The 20,605-nt window shown below is 39.6% G+C and overlaps 1 protein-coding gene across 1 annotated transcript in view; it reads right to left on the bottom strand.

The window, feature by feature from the left end:
- Positions 1-3,007: 3,007 nt before the first annotated feature.
- Positions 3,008-20,605, bottom strand: part of CDC20B (cell division cycle 20B) — a 63,550-nt gene continuing 45,952 nt past the window's right edge. The window contains exons 9-12 of the mRNA XM_032628788.1: positions 18,453-18,678; positions 9,663-9,788; positions 9,040-9,157; positions 3,008-3,179 (exon numbers count right to left, since the gene is read on the bottom strand). Of these exons, the coding sequence (XP_032484679.1) occupies positions 3,079-3,179; positions 9,040-9,157; positions 9,663-9,788; positions 18,453-18,678 (571 nt within the window). The 3' untranslated portion in view covers positions 3,008-3,078. The remainder of the gene's footprint in view (positions 3,180-9,039; positions 9,158-9,662; positions 9,789-18,452; positions 18,679-20,605) is intronic.

The following is a 20,605-nucleotide window of genomic DNA, read 5'->3' as shown; positions in this document are numbered from 1 at the left end:
ATGTGTTTGAGGATGTCCATAGCAGCTCTATTCTCAAAAGTCAAAATTGAAAATAACTCAAATATCCATTCATAATAAAATGGATAAACAATTGTTGTATATACAATGGAATATTACACAGCAGTGAAAAAGACCAAACTACATGCCTGTGTCATGCATGAATGCAACAATATGAATTACTCTTACAAATCTAAGGGTGAGTAAAAGAAACCAGACCAAAAAAAAAAAAAAAGAAAGAATATTTACGGTATGATTACACTTATCTGAAGGTTGGCATGAGGCAAAACTAATTCATGGTGACCGAGGTCAGAATAATGGAGGGGTATTGACTGAGTGGACACAAAGTAGTCTTTGGGGGTGAAAGAAATGTTCACATCTTGATCTGGATGATTTATTCATATGATCTTGATCTTATTCATAAATTAAACACTCAGTGAGCTGTACACTTAAGATGTATGTGCTTTATATGACTTATTAGTCAATAAAAGTTTTATATTACAAAATTTTTGTAGCAGAGGCTTCTGTTTTGTGTATTATCTGTAAGTTCATTTTTTTCTTTACTGAAACCATATTCCAGACTTCCACCAAAACTAACAGTAGTAAAAGATATATTGCTGTTTTTCTTAAATGAGAGCCTAGTTCACACACCAGTATTAATTGAGAGAAGTGATCTTTGGTCATGTCATAGTGCCATGAGATTGTTAAGATAGAAGTAACCACGTCAGAATGATGGGGGACACTGGAAGTGGCCTCACCATTTTGCTCCTTTCCCTGCTAAACTTTTTCTTATAGTTTATACCTGGCTAAATAAGAAGAAGATCAAATGAAACCCATTTTCTTAAAGAAGAAGAGTGTGTATTGTGGGAATGTAGCATATTTGCAGCTTTTGGTGACCTAAAATTTTATAAGGTAAAAATTACTAGCACTACCAAGCAGATTTTCTGAGTTTAAAAACAGGGAAAAGAACAGAATGTATGGCAACTTGTCAGGAGAGTCCTAACACCTCTTGTATTTACTATTCCACTTTTCAATTATCAAGGCTTTTATGTGGTTTTTTTTTTTTTTTTGAGGAGGGGTATTAAGGGAGTGTGTATGTATTGGTAAAAACCATTTATGACAAAGTAAATAAATTAATCAACATATGTTAGCTGACACATACAAAACATTCCAAAGGACACTAAAAAATATAACATCGTGACACTTAAAAGCACGTCATCTGGGCTTCCCTGGTGGCGCAGTGGTTGAGAGTCCGCCTGCCGATGCAGGGGACACGGGTTCATGCACCGGTCCGGGAAGATCCCACATGCCGCAGAGCGGCTAGGCCCGTGAGCCATGGTCACTGAGCCTGCGCGTCCAGAGCCTGTGCTCCGCAACGGGAGAGGCCACAACAGTGAGAGGCCAGTGTAATGCAATAAATAAATAAATAAATAAATGAAATAAAAATAAATTAATTTAAAAAAAAAAGCACGTCTTCTTGTTTGAGCCTCATGACAACACCATGGAGAAGGCAAGGCCAATATCCCTCAACTCCTCAATCAAATTGTACGGAAGAAATAAGCATGTTAAAACTTAGATAAACAAAGATTCACATAGTAATAAAAGATTTTTTTAAAACCACTAGAATAGTTATATTAACACAAAGTAGGTGATACAGACTGATGCCAAGAGTTAAAGCCAGGTAACATCATTTCAAAACACTTCCTGGAGAGGTCAGAACTTATGTGAAGGTGCAAAGCAAAAGAAGAGAGGAGCAGGAATTCCAGACTAGAAAGAAGAGGTCTAACAAAAGCATAGGGCAGGAAATCACAAGACTTAGCCAAGGGTTAACACAGGAGGGAGTGAGGATTAACGTTAAAAAGATAGAACAGGGCTTCCCTGGTGGCGCAGTGGTTGGGAGTCCGCCTGCTGATGCAGGGGACATGGGTTCGTGGCCCGGTTCGGGAAGATCCCATGTGCCGCGGAGCGGCTGGGCCTGTGAGCCATGGCCGCTGGGCCTGCATGTCCGGAGCCTGTGCTCCGCAACGGAAGAGGCCACAACAGTGAGAGGCCCGTGTACTGCAAAAAAAAAAAAAAAAAAAAAAAAAAAGATAGAACAGTGGCCTGATCAAGCTTGAAGAAACCTTAGCAGTTATCAAATCCAAATTCCTATTCTTGCAAATTTTGTGACATACCCAAGGTCACTCAGCAAGTTTACGGCAGAGCCATAACTGGTACAGGTCCCCAACTTCAGGTTCTGGGCTCAGGACTCCAAGGTGGAGGCCTAGGGGGTTAGGTCATGGGAGTCATTGAGAGTCTATGAGCAGGGGACGGGAGGACCAGCATGATGATTTTAGAAATGTAACCTAGCAGTAACGTGGAGACCCACGAAGAATAAAGACAGGAAGCCAGTTAGAAGGCAATTACCACAAACTGGTCATCAGGTATGCAGGGCATTACTAGGGTAAAACAACAAACAGAGAACAAGGGGTAAACTGAATAACCAGGAGGCTCCCTGAGTAATGGGAGGACCAGGATAAAGATGATAAGAGAATAGGGAGTCCCACAGAAGTCCTCTTTTTGAGAGGAAATAATATGCATGCTTAACATAGAGTAGCACTTTAATCAATGTTTTGCAAGTGAATAAGTTGTGTTTTTAATGTATTGAGTTTGAGCTAAAGACAAAAAAGTATCTCAGAGAAGAAATATCCAGAGACAGACAAGTATGAGGCTGGAGCTTGGGAGAAAAGTCGAGTGACAAAGAAGCGTTTAGAAATCTTTGCTGTAGATAGTCTTGTGACTATAGCAGTGAAAATGCACCTCTAACGAGGAAAAGACAGAGAGAGAAGAAGAAGAAAAGGGGAAGAGGAGGAGGAAATCAGAGAGAGAAGCATAGAGTCAAAGACGGTGTCTGGGAAATGCAATGGAACGTAGCAGAGCAAGTAAAGTAACCTGAGAAGGAAGGTCAGGAGAACAGGCATTCACCTCAGGAAAAGCACGTCATCTTGTTTGAGCCTCATGACAACACCATGGAGAAGGCAAGGCCAACATCATTATTCTCACATAGAAATCAGGAAGCTGAAGCTGAGAGGGGCTGAGTGACTAGCAGCAATTCCACACACAGGCCATGCCATCAGCTGCGGCAGAAAAAACCCGGGTCTGGTCTGGACTCAAAGCCAGGTGCAGCACTCTGCCTCGGTGGCCTGTGGGAAGAAGGACAGACAGCTCACGTTCCACATGTCAAGGGCTGTTGCTGAGGACAGGGAAGCAACCTAAGCTGGGGCCAGGAATCCCATGCAGGATAAAGGACTTCTCCAAACCCCTGCCACATTCGGGGCTGGCGCTCCCACTGTGCCTTTGCCATGGAAAACACCAGTCAGGGAGGGCTCTGGGTAACACCCTAAAGTGGCTACGGTTTTGCTTCACTGTTGCCCTTCAGGGCTCTTCCCCCTTGTTTTGGTTCCCTAAGGCTGCTGTAAGAAATTACCACAAACTGCACGGCTAAAGACAATGGAAATTTATTCTCTCACAGACCAGAAGTCCAAAATCAAGGATTTGGCAAGCAGGGGAGATTCTATTCCCTGCCTCTTCTACTTCTGGCAGTCATTGGCCATCCCCAAATTGTAGCCACATCACTCTAATCACTGCTTCTGTGGTCACATCATCTCTGATTCTGTGTGTCTGTTCTCCTCTATGTGCCTCTTATAAGGACACTTGCCATTACATTTAGGGCCCATCTTGATAATCCAGAATGATCTCATCTCAAAATCTTCAACTTAATTACATCTGCAAAAACCCTTTCACCAAATAAAGTCACACTCACAGGTTTCTGGGATTTGACGTGGATAGCTTTGACGTGGACCAGTTTTTAGCTCACCACACCCCTCATGCCTTATACCATTATTAGTTCTATCTTCTCTAACCCACCAACACCCAGGGATTACCATGGCTGTGCTCCTACCACACACTCTATCTCTCTTCTTATCCTGCCCTGAAAGTCATCCTTTTGGGATCTTGGTTTCAAGAAACTAATCAAGGGCTTCCCTGGTGGCTCAGTGGTTGAGAGTCTGCCTGCCGATGCAGGGGACGCGGGTTCGTGCCCCGGTCTGGGAGGATTCCACATGTCGCGGAGCGGCTGGGCCCGTGAGCCATGGCTGCTGAGCCTGCGTGTCCGGAGCCTGTGCTCCGCAACAGGAGAGGCCACAATGGTGAGAGGCCCGCGTACCGCAAAAAAAAAAAAAAAAAAAGAAAGAAACTAATCAAATAAACTGATGCAGCTTAATGGAAAAGGACCCAAAAATCTGTCTCACAAAACATACATGAGTCTTTCATATGGAATTCTGAAGACAATACCCTCTTTCTATTATCTATCTGATCATTTCTCAAAGAACACTCTGTGGAGCAATAGTTCTATACGAGGTTGATAGGTATTAAAAATGAAAATAGTCTTTAATGTTCACATTAATTTGGAAGCTCCAAGTTAAGAAAATTATACAGGATTCCTTATTTCAAAACTGCTATATGCATTAGAAATATTTGGAAGAGGCTATAATAGGCAGCATTTCTGAAACTTATTTCACCAGAGTCCTTTTGACTTGAACATCTCAAACTACTAGGGTTCCTTGGAAAATACTTTCCAAATCTATCCTAATCCAACAGTAACTTTCACGATCAAAAACTTCAGGCCAAAATCCACAAAGCTGACTCCATGAAAGAAAGCTGGGACTGGGAAGATGAGAGGAAAAAAGAGGTTGGATATGTTTTTGACTGGGTAGGTATTTGGGGGCACAACTAAAATCAAATGAGGTGGGTGGCCACCCCCTCATAGGAGGAGTACTGCTTACAACTCAATTGAGAGCTGGAATTTCAGAAATAATCTTGTTCTCTGACACAAGATTCTCAACAGCAAGGAGTGCCGACACACTATCCCACTCCCAAAGGAGATATTTCTTAGATACTTGGGGCTTTTTCCATCTAAACACATAACTCCCAATGCTCTCCTTCATGCATACACACACACACACGCACATACACATACACACGCGCACAGACACACCACCAAGGAGACGTGGGATTGGCCCTAGGCATGTTGGTGCATTAAAAATGTTTAAATTTATAGATATAATGCCGTCTTCTTATTTTACAGATGAAGAAAAAACTTAAGAATATCGAGCAATTTGTTCAAGGTCACACAGCTGATTAATGGCAGAGCCAGAACTAGAATCCAATTCAATGCTTTAACTGTTTACCACGCTCCAAATCCAATGCAAAGAAGAATCTCTTTTTCTAATGAAGGCCAGTAACCATTAGTTTTTAAAAATTAAAATTTTTTAAATTTGAGCCATATAAATGAAAAGCAACTTAATTTAGTTAGGAAAATATAGATCGTTATACCAATGCTTTAAAATTAAACCTAAAAAAGAAAAACCTATTCAATAAATATAATCAGTGATAAATACTCTTTCATTCTTTATTATGGTGTGTTAAGATGAAGAGGAAGGAGGAAGAGAAAGTGGAAAAAGGAATAATGGGGGCTTCCCTGGTGGCGCAGTGGTTGAGAGTCCACCTGCCGATGCAGGGGACACAGGTTCATGCCCCGGTCCAGGAAGATCCCACATGCCGCGAAGCGGCTGGGCCCGTGAGCCATGGCTGCTGAGTCTGTGCGTCCGGAGCCTGTGCTCCGCAACGGGAGAGGCCACAACAGTGAGAGGCCCGCGTACCGCAAAAAAAAAAAAAGGAATAACAGGGAAAAAATCCCAAATGTTTTGTAGAGCAGGCTTTGAAAAATATCTTGACTTAAAAAATGGAGAGCTGCTTCTAGAACTTGTTAGGAATATGGCATTTGGATGGAAACAAAAACATTCTTGAAATACATTTTTCACATTAGTGACAATCTCAGTTTACTAGATAGTGGGAAATGCCACCTTATCTCAGATGAAGGTCCTCTTTTAGGATTTACATCTCCACGTGCCAAGAGTACTGTCACTGAAAGCATGCAAAGTTTGGTTTTCTTTATGCAGCTGCATCCATAAATGAGACCACATACTGACGTATGTGCAATGGACTGATGAAACCCAGTCAAAGGCCAGATCTCACTTATAGACTAGAAAGTTACCTACCACTGTTTCAAACCTTGGAAATTACAACTCTCGGGGGGGTGGATAGGAGGGGGAATTATAAGGTATCTTTCTTCTGTAGTCAGGTGGGTGAGACCTCTTTAACTAAAATTTTCCCCCAGAGAATTATGACTGTGGGTAACAGGGTGAGACTTACTAAGGGCATGACCACAATCTAGAACAGCTTTTTTCCAGCTTTATGACCACAACTCATTGTCAAAACTACATTCTATGCAGTGACCCCATACATAGACATGCAAATGTACTGATAACTATGACAACAGTTATTCACAAAATAATACCTACTTTTCCATTTTTCCATTCTATACCATTCTATTTCTTTTTTTTTTTCAGTGCTGATCTTGACCCACAATGGAAACATTGACAGACAGTAAAAACACATAGAAGCTGAAGACCTCAGCAGCCCCATGCCATGTGGCAGTGCCCCCTGAAGCATGTTCACCAAGCAAGAATCTCAAGATGCTCCCATACAAAGATTTCCCAGATGAATTTGGGAAACAGAGAATGCTGTAACTCCTCTTGGAGATTCCCAATACACATAATGTATCAAAGGCTTTGAGACATTCTTAGGAAAGAAAAACTGTTCTTGTTTAACCCAGAATTTCCAAATTTATCTGACCACATGATGTGTGTTTGTAAAACAATCTTCCTGCTAAACACTTTGGGGAAATCTCGTACACAGCAGAAACTACTGAGTTAGAGATGAAAATTAGTGTCTAAAAGTTCAAAATTAACTGCAACTTCTCCAGCCAAAAGCATTTTAAAGGAAGGAGAAAAGGTTAAATGTACCTTTGGATAGCTCTCTAATATCGATGAAAAAAATTCACAAGTCATTAAAACTAGAAAAGTATAACTTATTAAGGATAGAGAAACAAAAACACACTAAGTACATTCCTTATTCTAAGCATGAGCAAATGGTTCAAGTATCTATCAGTACTTCCACCTAGCTGATGGACCTATCTAGCTGCTGGAATTATAATTTTGTAAAGAACTGGGTTTTGAGGCTTGATTTTAAGTGTTTCTCTAAACTGAAAAGGTCTGGTGAATTGTGATTAAATATATGCAAAGGACCAACTCATGCTTCTCCTGCACTCATGCTGGTACTGAAGTGGCTCTGTCAAGAGCTGCCTGTATTTTTTTTTTTTTAACGTCTTTATTGGAGTATAATGGCTTTACAATGACGCATTAGTTTCAGCTTTATAACAAAGTGAATCAGCTATACATACACATATATCCCATATCTCCTCCCTCTTGCATCTCCCTGCCACCCTCCCTATCCTACCCCTCTAGGTGGTCACAAAGCACCGAGCTGATCTCCCTGTGCTATGCGGCTGCTTCCCACTAGCTATCTATTTTACATTTGGTAGTGTTTATATGTCCATGCCACTCTCTCACTTTTTCCCAGCTTACCCTTCCCCCTCCCCGTGTCCTCAAGTCCATTCTCTAGTAGGTCTGCGTCTTTATTCCCGACCTGTCCCTAGGTTCTTCAGAACCATTTTTTTTTAAAGATTCCATATATATGTGTTAGCATATGGTATTTGTTTTTCTCTTTCTGACTTACTTCACTCTGTATGACAGACTCTAGGTCCATCCACCTCACCACAAATAACTCAATTTCGTTTCTTTTTATGGCCGAGTAATACTCCATTGTATATATGTGCCACATCTTCTTTATCCATTCAACTGTCAACGGACACTTAGGTTGCTTCCATGTCCTGGCTGTTGTAAATAGAGCTGCAATGAACATTGTGGTACATGACTCTTTTTGAATTATGGTTTTCTCAGGGTATATGCCCAGTAGTGGGATTGCTGCGTTGTATGGTAGTTCTATTTTAATTTTTTAAGGAACCTACATACTGTTCTCCACAGTGGCTGTACCATGCCTGTATTTTTATTCACCTAGTCACACAGTATAACAGCTGAAGGATATATACTCATTTTGAGGCTAAACTGAGCTAAAGCCAGCCTGACTGCAGAAGCAGGAAGTCTTTCTGTTAAGGATGTTTTGTTGTGGCCAATAACATTCTCAGACTCTCCAAAGAGAGTCATGGTATTATCACTACCTAATATTGTATATATTTGGTTTTTGTCTGTCTGCTCCCACAAAAGTGTGAGATCCATGAGGGCAAGGATATTGTCTGTCTGGTTCACCTGTGTATTCCCAGTGCCATAAAAAGTGCCTGGCACATAGTAGATGCTAAATAAATAAATGTTGAATAAATAACTTCCAGGGATGACCAGAAGACAAGTTGAGTGGCAAGAGGAAGAAGATAGAATATGTAATCAGAGGTCTACAAGAGACTGGATGCCAGTGCTCTGTTCCTTCATTAGCCAACACTTCTGTCTCCCTATTTCCCTCAGCCCCCTTTAACATTTCAGATTGCACCAAAGAGCATTTAAGGTTCTTGAGGACAAGGCCTGGGTCTTGTTCTCCATCATGGGGTCTTGCTCTCAAGAAGTAACCAATAAACATTTACAGAACTACGCTGACAAAGAACAGCAGTCTGCCTTGAAAGGGCAGAGGCTCCCCAGAGTCTCACAGTCTGGAGTGGTCTCCCCACATACAACAATGTCTCACCCTTTTCATACTTCCTTATCTCCCATACATTTCAGCTCTGCTGGTTCTTCTGCAAAATAGGGTAAGATGAGTCATAATGCTAACTCCAGAGTTCGGAAACACATTTTGAAAACTGTCCACAATCATCACTGCATACACAAATGCAAGAAGACATGACAGTTATAAGTGACGAACAAGCAAATTCAGAAACACTCACACCAGAGGTGTGGTGGGTGTAGGGCTTTTTCCTCTGATAAAATATATACTTCAAAGAACCAGAAGGAGAAAATCTTCCGTTCATGGATTTTTCCACCAGTAGCAGCTCACTTTGCAATAGGGACATGGAATTTTACTTACCTATTTACTTACCAAAAAAGCCACGTGACCTGGACAGAGCAGGACAGGACCACACAGTCACATCATTCTTAGGAGACCCTTGGCCAGTTGCAATCTCCTTTGTCTTAGGTAGCCAGATTAGGGAACAAATCTGTAATAATGACCCCCAAAATATAGAATTACGGCAATTTCTGATTCACTGAATGCATTTTAAACTGATTCTAGGCAGTGTGCTCTGTCCACATCTATCCTCCAGTCCATACGTGGGGTTAGGTTATTAGAGGAATTATGTTAGTTCTAGGAAAGTTTATCCCAAGGCAACAAAAGACTAAGTATACAAATAGGCTTAGGCACAATGAACCTATGAACTGAAGTGGGCTATGATCACTGTCCAGGAACAGTCAGACTACTCTCAAGTTTCTCAGTCAAAGCAGTGCTGAGAAAGAAGGGAAATGAAAAAGAAAGGACACACAAGTTAAATTAACTTTCAACTCACAGATGAAGAAGGTTTTACAAAAAGAAACTCTTAAGAACTGAAATTCCTGTAGACTTAGCAGGTAAAGAGAGGTGTGTTTGGGTCCTATGCTCTATCATAAGTTATTTTCACAAGATTCTAGACGACCAGAATGAAGGTAAACTCCCTGAGAGACATTTACCTGTGAGTTTGTGCTTGGGGTCTGGATGCTCTGCTCAGTATTGATGTCCAGGATGTGTAAGTGTCCATCCTTCATTCCTCCTCCAACAGCGAGGATTTCAGACTGCCAGGGACACCAATCCATGGCCTTTAAAGTTCCAAATAATCACACAGGCAGGTCAGCTTTGGAGAAGGTGAACTCATGAATGAGCTGCACGCATATAAGCAGAAGCTCCAGAGCTCTGTCCCTGTGGCAGATTTCCAGGACCTCTGATCCAAAGGCAAGAGCTACTTTACTCTCCAGAGATTACTTCTCAGGGACTAGAAATCACATATTGGTGCCTTCTTCAAATTTAGATAACAATTGCAAATATTTTAAACATAGAAAAGCCACACAATAATATGTTTGAAAAGCTTCATTCAACACATCCTCTGGGGCAAAAATCTGCTGCTGGAAGAGTTGACATGTGCCCCTAGCATCTGGTTATAAAATACAGTCTTCCTCTGGTTTGTCTACCTGTGTCCTTAGGTTCTAGGTCAGAGAGGGAATAGAAAAGAATGGAGAGCTATACATGCTTACTCACAACACAAGAAAATCTCATGTATTTCAAATCTTAATACATTTTAGAAAATAAAATTGCCTTTTCTTTAGTTATAAATTGTTATTGTTAATTCTGAAAAACAGAATTTAATATTATACATTTATATTGATAATTGAAATGACTAGTAACAGTAACTTTAAAAACCATTTTAACAAATATTTCAGTCATATTTATCTGTATATCCTTATCAATCATCCTGGCAACTATTCTCATTTTTACATATTATCTTCTATATGTAAAAGTATTTTATAAAGTACTAAGCATGATGTATATACTATTTTATTTTTCTGTTGTTTTCACTTATTATATGGCTTTCCATGTTTATTTTTCATAGTTATCATTTTTAGTAATCCCACAATATTCCATCACGTTATTATACTCTAATTAATGTTTGTTCTAATTCTGGACTCAGGTTGATTTTTTATCTTATTTTGGTTTGGTTTGTATTGGCTTGGGCTGAGTTTTTTGAAAAGAAGTGGATTTGGGGGGATTGTGTTTTTGTTGTTTGTTTTTATAAAGAATACTTTAATACGGTTCAAGATGGTGGAGTAGAAGGATGTGCGCTCACTCCCTCTTGTGAGAGCACTGGAATCACAACTAACTGATGAACAATCATCGATAGGAAGACATTGGAACTTATCAAAAAGATACCCCACATCCAAAGACAAAGGAGAAACTACAATGAGATGGTACGAGGGGCGCAATCACAGTAAAATCAAATCCCATAGCTGCTGGGGGGGTGACTCACAAACTGCAGAACAATTATACCACAGAAGTCAACCCACTGGAGTGAAGGTTCTGAGCCCCAGGTCAGGCTTCCTAACCTGCAGGTCTGGCAATGGGAGGAGGAATTCCTAGAGAATCAGACTTTGAAGGCTAGTGGGAATTGATTGCAGGACTTTGACAGGACTGGGGGACACAGAGACTCCACTCTTGGAGGGCACACACTAAGTAGTGTGCACATCGGGACCCAGGGGAAGGAGCAGTGACCCCATAGGAGATTGAACCAGACTGACCTGCTAGTGTTGGAGGGTCTCCTGTAGAGGCAGGGGGTGGCTGTGGCTCACCACGGGGACAAGGACAGTGGCAGCAGAAGTTCTGGGAAGTACTCCTTGGCATGAGTCCTCCCAGAATTGGCCATTAGCCCCACCAAAGAGCCATGTAGGCTCCAGTGTTGGGTTGCCTCAGGCCAAACAACCATCAGGGAGGGAACCCAACCCCACCCATCAGCAGACAAGCAGATTAAAGTTTTACTGAGCTCTGCCCACCAGAGCAACACCCAGCTCTACCCACCACCAGTCCCTCCCATCAGGAAGCTTGCACAAGCCTCTTAGATAGCCTCGTCCATCAGAGGGCAGACAGCAGAAGCAAGAAAAGCTACAATTCTGCAGCCTGTGGAACAAAACCAAATTCACAGAAAGATAGACAAAATGAAAAGGCAGAGGATTATGTACCAGATGAAGGAACAAGATAAAACCCCAGAAAAACAACAAAATGAAGTAGAGATAGGCAACCAGAAAAAATTTTTCAGAATAATGATAGTGAAGATGATCCAGGACCTCGGAAAAAGAATGGAGGCAAAGATCGAGAAGATTCAAGAAATGTTTAACAATGACCCAGAATAATTAAGGAACAAACACCTATAAGAATTAAGGAACAAACAAACAGAGATGAACAATACAATAACTGAAATGAAAAATATACTACAAGGAATCAATAGCAGAATAACTGAGACAGAAGAACCTATAAGTGACCTGGAAGACAGAATGGTGGAATTCACTGCTGTGGAACAGGATACAGAAAAAAGAATGAAAAGAAATGAAGACAGCCTAAGAGACCTCTGGGACAAAATTAAACAACATTTGCATTATTGGGGTCCAAGAAGGAGAAGAGAGAGAGAAAGACCCGAGAAAATATTTGAAGAGATTATAGTCGAAAATCCCCTAACATGGGAAAGGAAATAGCCACCCAAGTCCAGGAAGCACAGAGAGCCCCAGGCAGCACAAACCCAAGGGGAAACATGCTGAGACACAGAGTAATCAAACTGACAAAAATTAAAGACAAAGAAAAATTATTGAAAACAACAAGAGAAAAACGACAAATAACATACAAGGGAACTCCCATAAGGTTAACAGCTGATTTCTCAGTAGAAACTCTACAAGTCAGAAGGGAGTGGCACATGGCACAATATATTTAAAGTGATGAAAGGGAATAACCTACAGCCAAGATTACTCTACCCATCAAGGATCTCATTCATATTCAACGGAGAAATCAGAAGCTTTATGAACAAGCAAAAGCTAAGAGAATTCAGCACACCAAACCAGCTTGACAACAAATGCTAAAGGAACTTCTCTAAGTGGGAAACACAAGAGAAGAAAAGGACCTACAAAAACAAACACATAACAATTAAGAAAATGGTAACAGGAACATACATATTGATAATTACCTTAAACATGAATGGATTAAATGCTCCAACCAAAAGACACAGGCTTGCTGAACGGATACAAAAACAACACCCATATATATGCTGTCTACAAGAGACCCACTTCAGACCTAGGGACACATACAGACTGAAAGTGGGGGGATGGAAGAAGATACTCCATGCAAATGGAAATCAAAAGAAAGCTGGAGTAGCAATACTCATATCAGATAAAATAGACGTTAAAATAAAGAATGTTACAAGAGAAAAGGAAGGACACTACATAATGATCAAGGGATCAATCCAAGAAGAAGATATAACAATTGTAAATATATATGCACCCAACACAGGTGTACCTCAATACATAAGGCAACTGCTAACATCTATAAAAGAGGAAATCGACAGTAACACAATAATTGTGGGGGACTTTAACACCTCACTTACACCAATGGACAGATCACCCACATAGAAAATTAATAAGGAAACACAAGCTTTAAATGACATAATAGACCAGATAGATTTAATTGATATTTAAAGGACATTCCATCCAAAAAGAGCAGATTACACTTTCTTCTCAAGTGCACACGGAACATTCTCCAGGATAGATCACATCTTGAGTCACAAATCAAGCCTCAGTAAATTTAAGAAAATTGAAATGATATCAAGCATCTTTTCCAACCACAATGCTATGAGATTAGAAATCAATTCAGGGAAAATAACGTAAAAAACACAAATACATGGAGGCTAAACAATACATTACTAAATAACCAAGAGATCACTGAAGAACAAAGAGGAAATCAAAATATACCTAGAGAAAAATTACAACGAAAATACAACAATCCAAAACCTATGGGATGCAGCAAAAAACTGTTCTAAGAGGGAAGTTTATAGCAATACAAGCACACCTCAAGAAACAAGAAAAATCTCAAATAAACAATCTAACCTTACACCTAAAGGAACTAGAGAAAGAAGAACAAACAAAACCCAAAGTTAGTAGAAGGAAAGAAATCATAAAATCAGAGCAGAAATAAATGAAATAGAAACAAAGAAAACAATAGCAAAGATCAATAAAACTAAAAGATGGTTCTTTGAGAAGATAAACAAAATTGAGAAACCATTAGCCAGACTCATCACAAAAAAGACAGAGAGGACTCAAATCAAAAAAATTAGAAATGAAAAAGGAGAAGTTACAATGGACACCGCAGAAATAAAAAGCATCCTAAGAGACTACTACAAGCAATACTATGCCAATAAAAAGGACAACCTGGAAGAAATGGACAAATTCTTAGAAAGGTATATCCCTCCAAGACTGAACCAGGAAGAAACAGAAAATATGAACAGACCCATCACAAGTAATGAAATTGAAACTGTGATTTAAAATCTTCCAACAAACGAAAGTCCAGGACCAGATGGCTTCACAGGTGAATTCCACCAAACATTTAGAGAAGAACTAACACCCATCCTTCTCAAACTCTTCCAAAAAATTGCAGAGAAAGGAACACTCCCAAACTCGTTCTATAAGGCCACCATCATCCTGATACCAAAGCCAGACAAAAATACTACAAAAAAAGAAAATTACAGACCAATATCGCTGATGAATATAGATTCAAAAATCCTCAATAAAGTACAAGCAAACAGAATCCAACAAGACATTAAAAGGATCATACACCATGATCAAGTGGGATTTATCCCAGGGATACAAGCATTCTTCAATGTACACAAATAAATCAATGTGGTACACCATATTAACAAATTGAAGAATAAAAACCATATGCTCATCCCAATAGATGCATAAAAAGCTTTTGACAAAATTCAACACCCATTTATGATAAAAAAAACTCTCCAGAAACCGGACACAGAGGGAACCTACCTCAACATAATAAAGGCCATATATAACAAACCCACAACAAACATCATTCTCAATGGTGAAAAACTGAAAGCATTTCCTCTAAGACCAGGAACAAGACAAAGTTGTCCACTCTTGCCACTATTATTCAACATAGTTTTGGAAGTCCTAGCCATGGTAATCAGAGAAGAAAAAGAAATAAAAGGAATACAAGTCAGAAAAGAAGAAGTAAAGCTGCCACTGTTTGCAGGTGACATGATACTATACATAAAGAATCCTAAAGATGTCACCAGGAAACTACTAGAGCTAATCAATGAATTTGGTAAAGTAGCAGGATACAAACTTAATGCACAGAAATCTCTTGCATTCCTATACACTAATGATGAAATATCTAAAAGAGAAATTAAGGAAACACTCCTATTTACCATTGCAACAAAAAGAATAAAATAACTAGGAATAAATGTACATAAGGAGAAAAAAGACCTGTATGCAGAAAACTATAAGACACTGATGAAAGAAATTAAAGATGATACAAACAGATGGAGAGATATACCATGTTCTTGGATTGGAAGAATCAATATTGTGAAAATGACTATATTACCCAAAGCAATCTACAGATTCAGTGCAATCCCTATGAAATTACCAGTGGTATTTTTTACAGAACTAGAAGAAAAAAATCTTAAAATTTGTATGGAAGAAAAAAAATTTGTATGGAGGCACAAAAGACCCCGAATTGCCAAAGCAGTCTTGAGGGAAAAAAATGGAGCTGGAGGAATCAGACTCCCTCACTTCAGACTATACTACAAAGCTACAGTAATGAAGACAATATGGTACTGGCACAAAAACAGATATATAGGTAAATGGAACAGGATAGAAAGCCCAGAGATAAACCCACGCACCTATGGTCAACTAAGCTATGACAAAGTTGGCAAGGATATACAATGGAGAAAAGACAGCCTCTTCAATAAGTGGTGCTGGGAAAACTGGACAGCCACATGTAAAGGAATGAAATTAAAACACTCCCTAACACCATACACAAAAATAAAATCAAAATGGATTAGAGGCCTAAATGTAAGACCAGACACTATAAAACTCTTAAAGGAAAACATAGGAAGAACACTCTTTGACATAAATTACAGAAAGATCTTTTCTGACCCATGTCCTAGAGTAACGGAAATTAAAACAAAAATAAACAAATGGGACCTAATGAAACTTAAAAGCTTTTGCAAATCAAAGGAAACTACAAACGAGATGAAAAGACAGCCCTCAGAATGGGAGAAAATATTTGCAAACAAATCAGTGGACAAAGGATTAACCTCCAAAATATATAAACTGCTCATGCAGCTCAATATTAAAAAAACAAACAATCCAATCCCAAAATGGGCAGAAGACCTAAATAGACATTTCTCCAAAGAAGACATACAGATGGCCAAGAAGCACAAGAAAAGCTGCTCAACATCACTAATTATTAGAGAAATGCAAATCAAAACTACGATGAGGTATCACCTCACACCAGTCAGAATAGCCATCATCAGGGCTTCCCTGGTGGCGCAGTGGTTGAGAGTCCGCCTGCCGATGCAGGGGACAAGGGTTCGTGCCCCGGTCCGGGAAGATCCCACATGCCGCGGAGCGGCTGGGCCCGTGAGCCATGGCCGATGAGCCTGTGCGTCTGGAGCCTGTGCTCCGCAATGGGATAGGCCACAACCGTGAGAGGCCCGTACAGCAGGAGAAAAAAAAAAAAAAAAAAAAAAAAAAAAGAATAGCCATCATCAGAAAATCTACAGACAACAAATGCTGGAGAGGGTGTGGAGGAAAGAGAACCCTCTTGGACTGTTGGTGGAAATGTAAATTGATGCAGCCACTATGGAGAACAGTATGGACGTTCCTTAAAAAAACTAAAAATAGAAGTACCATATGACCCAGCAATCCCACTCCTGGGCATATACCCAGAGAAAACCATAATTCTAAAAGACACATGCACCCCAACCTTCATTGCAGCACTATTTACAATAGCCAGGTCATGAAAGCAACCTAAATGCCCATCGACAGAGGAATGGATAAAGAAGATGTGGTATATATATAGAATGGAATATTACTCAGCCATAAAAAGGAACAAAACTGGGTCATTTGTGGAGACGTGGATGGATCTAGAGACTGTCATACAGAGTGAAGTAAGTCAGAAAGAGAAAAACAAATATCGTATATTAACACATTTATGTGGAACCTAGAAAAATGGTACAGATGAACCGGTTTACAGGGCAGAAATAGAGACACAGATGTAGAGAACAAATGTAAGGACACCAAGGGGGGAAATTGGGGGTGGGGGGTGTCATGAATTGGGAGATTGTGATTGACATGTATACACTGATGTGTATAAAATTGATGACTAATAAGAAACTGCTGTATAAAAAATAAATAAAATTTAAAAAGAATACTATAATAAATACATTCTGGCATGTCTTTTGTTTCTCATATATTATTTTTTTAGGTAAATTCCAAGCTTCAGAAGTGCTGATATAGGTTTCCAAATAGTTGTAACTTTTTATAACACCAGCATCAAATGAGTACATTAATCTCATCCTGAGTTTAAGCTTAATTGGAGTTAAAAATTAATCTCCCATCCCACATACCCTTTACCAACATCCTCCATCAATATGTGGGATCTCATTCTCCTCCCTTTGAATCTGGGAGGGCTGTGACTGGCTTACAAACAACAGAATGCACCAACAGTGTCACTGCGTGACTTGTGGAATTAGTTATAAAAGGTGATGCCGCTTTCACCTTGTTCTCTGAAGCACTGGCCCTGTTGCCCTGAGCCACAAAGTCCAACTCTCTTAAGACTGCCATGTTGTGAGGAAGCCCAAAGTGACCCAATGTGGAGAAGCTCTGAGACCACATGAAGAGGGAAGGATGACTAGCCAGCCAACAGCTGCACCAGCTCCCAGCACTTTTACCTTCAGTCACTGTCTGACTACAATCCCATGAGAGACCCTGAGCCAGAACTGCTGAGAAGAGCCTTTCCCAAAGTCTGACCCCAAGAAACCATAAGAGATAGTAAAATAATCGTTGTGTTAAGCCACTAGGTTTTAGGGTAATTTGTTACATAACAATAGATAACCAGAATAAATACCATAAATAGAAAATGTAAACAATGAAATATGGTTGTAGTTCATATAAGAAAGACAGTGAAGAACTCTAATCAGTCAACCTACCTTCAAAGTAAAGACCTTGACCTTGTATTGTGAATAAATGTACAATTTAATTTTCAGTTGAAATAAAATATTTGCAATATATATGTATCATATCTTATGGTTACCTACCTTAGTAGTCTTTTTTAAATAACCCTTCAGCTACACCCCTGACTGGGCTGGATAAGAGGGCTATTTCAGTAAACACAAAATTTTGCATAAAATTTGAAAAGGCTGAGAAATTCTCCTGAGCCCATGGACCCCAGTTTCATCATAGAATATTTTTATGTTTTTTAGAGAGTATCTTTATGTTTATTAGCAATCATTTTCTTCAATACCCTACTTCCAGTTAGCTTTTACTATAAACAAGCTGTTTTGGCAAAACTAGAATCTCCATCATGAAAGAAATCACACAGACGTCAACCTCTGAGTCTGCTGCTGCTCCTGCTATACTAGTTGGCTAGTCGGTGGTGAGTGTGAAAGTATTTACACTAGTGACTGTTCTTATGATTCCCCAGGTAGTAGCTGCCACAAGGTTTGGCTTGCCCAGGTCTCCAGAAACTCTTAGTTCAATTCAATGTATTTCTGATAAGACATCGAAGAATGTAAGCAGCTCTTTCCAGGAAGCAGCTCTCTGCAGATCTTTTGTCTTGTCACTTCAGCAAAACTATATGTTAACTAACTTTACACCAGATGCCCCAGGCTTAACTAACCTCCAGCGCAAGCACAGCTTTCAAAACTGTTGGATTTTTATTACCTTGACTGCTGTAGGTTGGGGTATGATGTTTAGCGGGTGACCCTGTGCATTCACACCTGGATCATGGGGCCATATAGTCAGCAGTCCGTCACTACAGCCACTGGAAAGCAGCCTGCCACCCGGCGACCACTTCAGGGCACACACAGCTTGCTTGTGGTGAAGAGTTCCAACATGGTGCTGGGCTACCCGAACATCGTGATGATAAACACGGCCCAGTCTCGACCCACTGCTCAGAGGTAAAGGGGCAGGTTTAGGACAGAAAACTTGAGCCCTAATGCTGCATAAGCATAACATGAAAGAAAGTATTGTTCAAACTCCTGAAAGACCCCTTAGGACAGATTCAAAGCATAGACATTTCTTGAGTTAATAAGGATGGAGTATTCTGCCTGGGTGATTCTTCCCACAAGTGAAATAGATTTGCTTGGCAGAGTTTCAAAACTGGATATTTAAAAGATATATTTTGATAGATAACTCTAATGGCTTTAATATGATGCTTTAAAGTTAATGGCTTTAACTTTAATGGCTTTAATGCAGGCATGGAAAAAATAAATTTAGAAGATTATCATATTTTCCCAGATAGTAGTTTATGTACTGAACCCAGGAAATATTACTTTTCTGGAATTCAGAATATTTCATATTATCTTAATGAAATGGCATATGTGTATGATATATGTGTTAGACATAAAAATGTATTATTTCCTTTTTCTATTAATCTACAGATCTACTATTAGTTTGCTCATGCTACTAATATCTAAAAAGAACATAAAACTATCTGAATGTCACAGCAAACTGCAATATGATTCAAAATCACTGGATAATGTCTCCACTCTCAGTGATTTGGATCCAAATGATGATAAGGGTCCTGTCTCACAAAGATAATGAACTCTTACTGGACTAGTTTTCTCCAAGGAGAAAGTAAATAACTGCCCACAATTATTTCTGAAGTTTCTCAAAGTGCAGTATCAGATTTTTAAAAACTACTTAGGCACAGCCCAGATAGCATTTTGATGAACAGTATGGACTCTGTGGCCAGACCACCTGGTTCGAAGCCTGACTCTTCCCCTTACGTTAACCATGTGACCTCAGGCTGGTGTCTCAGTTTACTCCTCAGAAAAAGAGGGTGGGGGGATATAAACCACTTTATAATGTCATTGCAGGGATTAAAACGTGATTACACACCTAAAGAGTTAGTGCATTGCCTGGCACAGAGTATTCTAAAATGTTAGCTGCTATGATTGTAAGAAAGTGTTTGTTCATGTTCCTCACGGATAATGAAACTAAACTTAAGCAATGTAAATAGATTGTAAAAGGAACTCGAGTATAGAATTGACCAGAGTACAACAACTTCACAGGGTAAATATTTAGGTTTATATAAGAGCAATTTGCTTAAGTAGTTTTAAGTCTGGCCTATAATCACAAGGTATTAAAATATCAAATTTACATCTGTGCTACTTAAAGAAATTGTAAAAGGCTTCAAATTTTATTTAAATTTAAATCTACTTTAAGAAATACAGTATGAAGATGAATGACTGTTATTAAATACGTATTTAGACCAATTATGTAGGCTCACAGGGACAAGTCACTTAACGTTCCTGGTCAAAAAGAAGCAGTTAGATGACTAAATCAGTAGTTCTCAAAAGTGATAAAGTGTCAGCATCACTTGGGAAATTAGAAATGCATATTATCAGCACACCTCAGACCTACTGAATCAGAAATTCCCAGAGTGAGAGCAGCAACCTGGGTTTTGAGGAGTCCTCCAGGGATTCTGACACACTCTCAAGTCTGAGAATCACTGAACTGGTTAATCTATGAGGTTCCTTCCAGCTCTAACCTCTGTGGGTCTGTGAATTGGAAATGTGCCCCCCAGAAAGCTTAACATATTCCAAATTAGTGATACTGATATCAATAAATACCCATTTCAAAAACATATCCCTCTAGTAGGTATTACTTGGTACAGAGAAACTTTTTGCTTAAACAGAGTTTTACATTTTATCTGAACAATCTAATGAATCCTGAACGTCACATCTCAGTATGAGTACATGCTTTAGGCACAGAGCCACCATGGTACACGTGGCCACTGGACCTCTTATAGCACCAGGCCTGAATACTTGACAGGTAGAATCATAACTGTTACTAATCATGTCTGCTTTGTT

The sequence above is a fragment of the Phocoena sinus genome, chromosome 3 (genome assembly GCF_008692025.1).
Source record: "Phocoena sinus isolate mPhoSin1 chromosome 3, mPhoSin1.pri, whole genome shotgun sequence".
Classification (NCBI taxonomy): Eukaryota; Metazoa; Chordata; class Mammalia; order Artiodactyla; family Phocoenidae; genus Phocoena; species Phocoena sinus.
The sequence above is the reverse complement of the archived record's forward strand: the minus strand, read 5'-3'. Positions and strand labels throughout refer to the sequence as shown.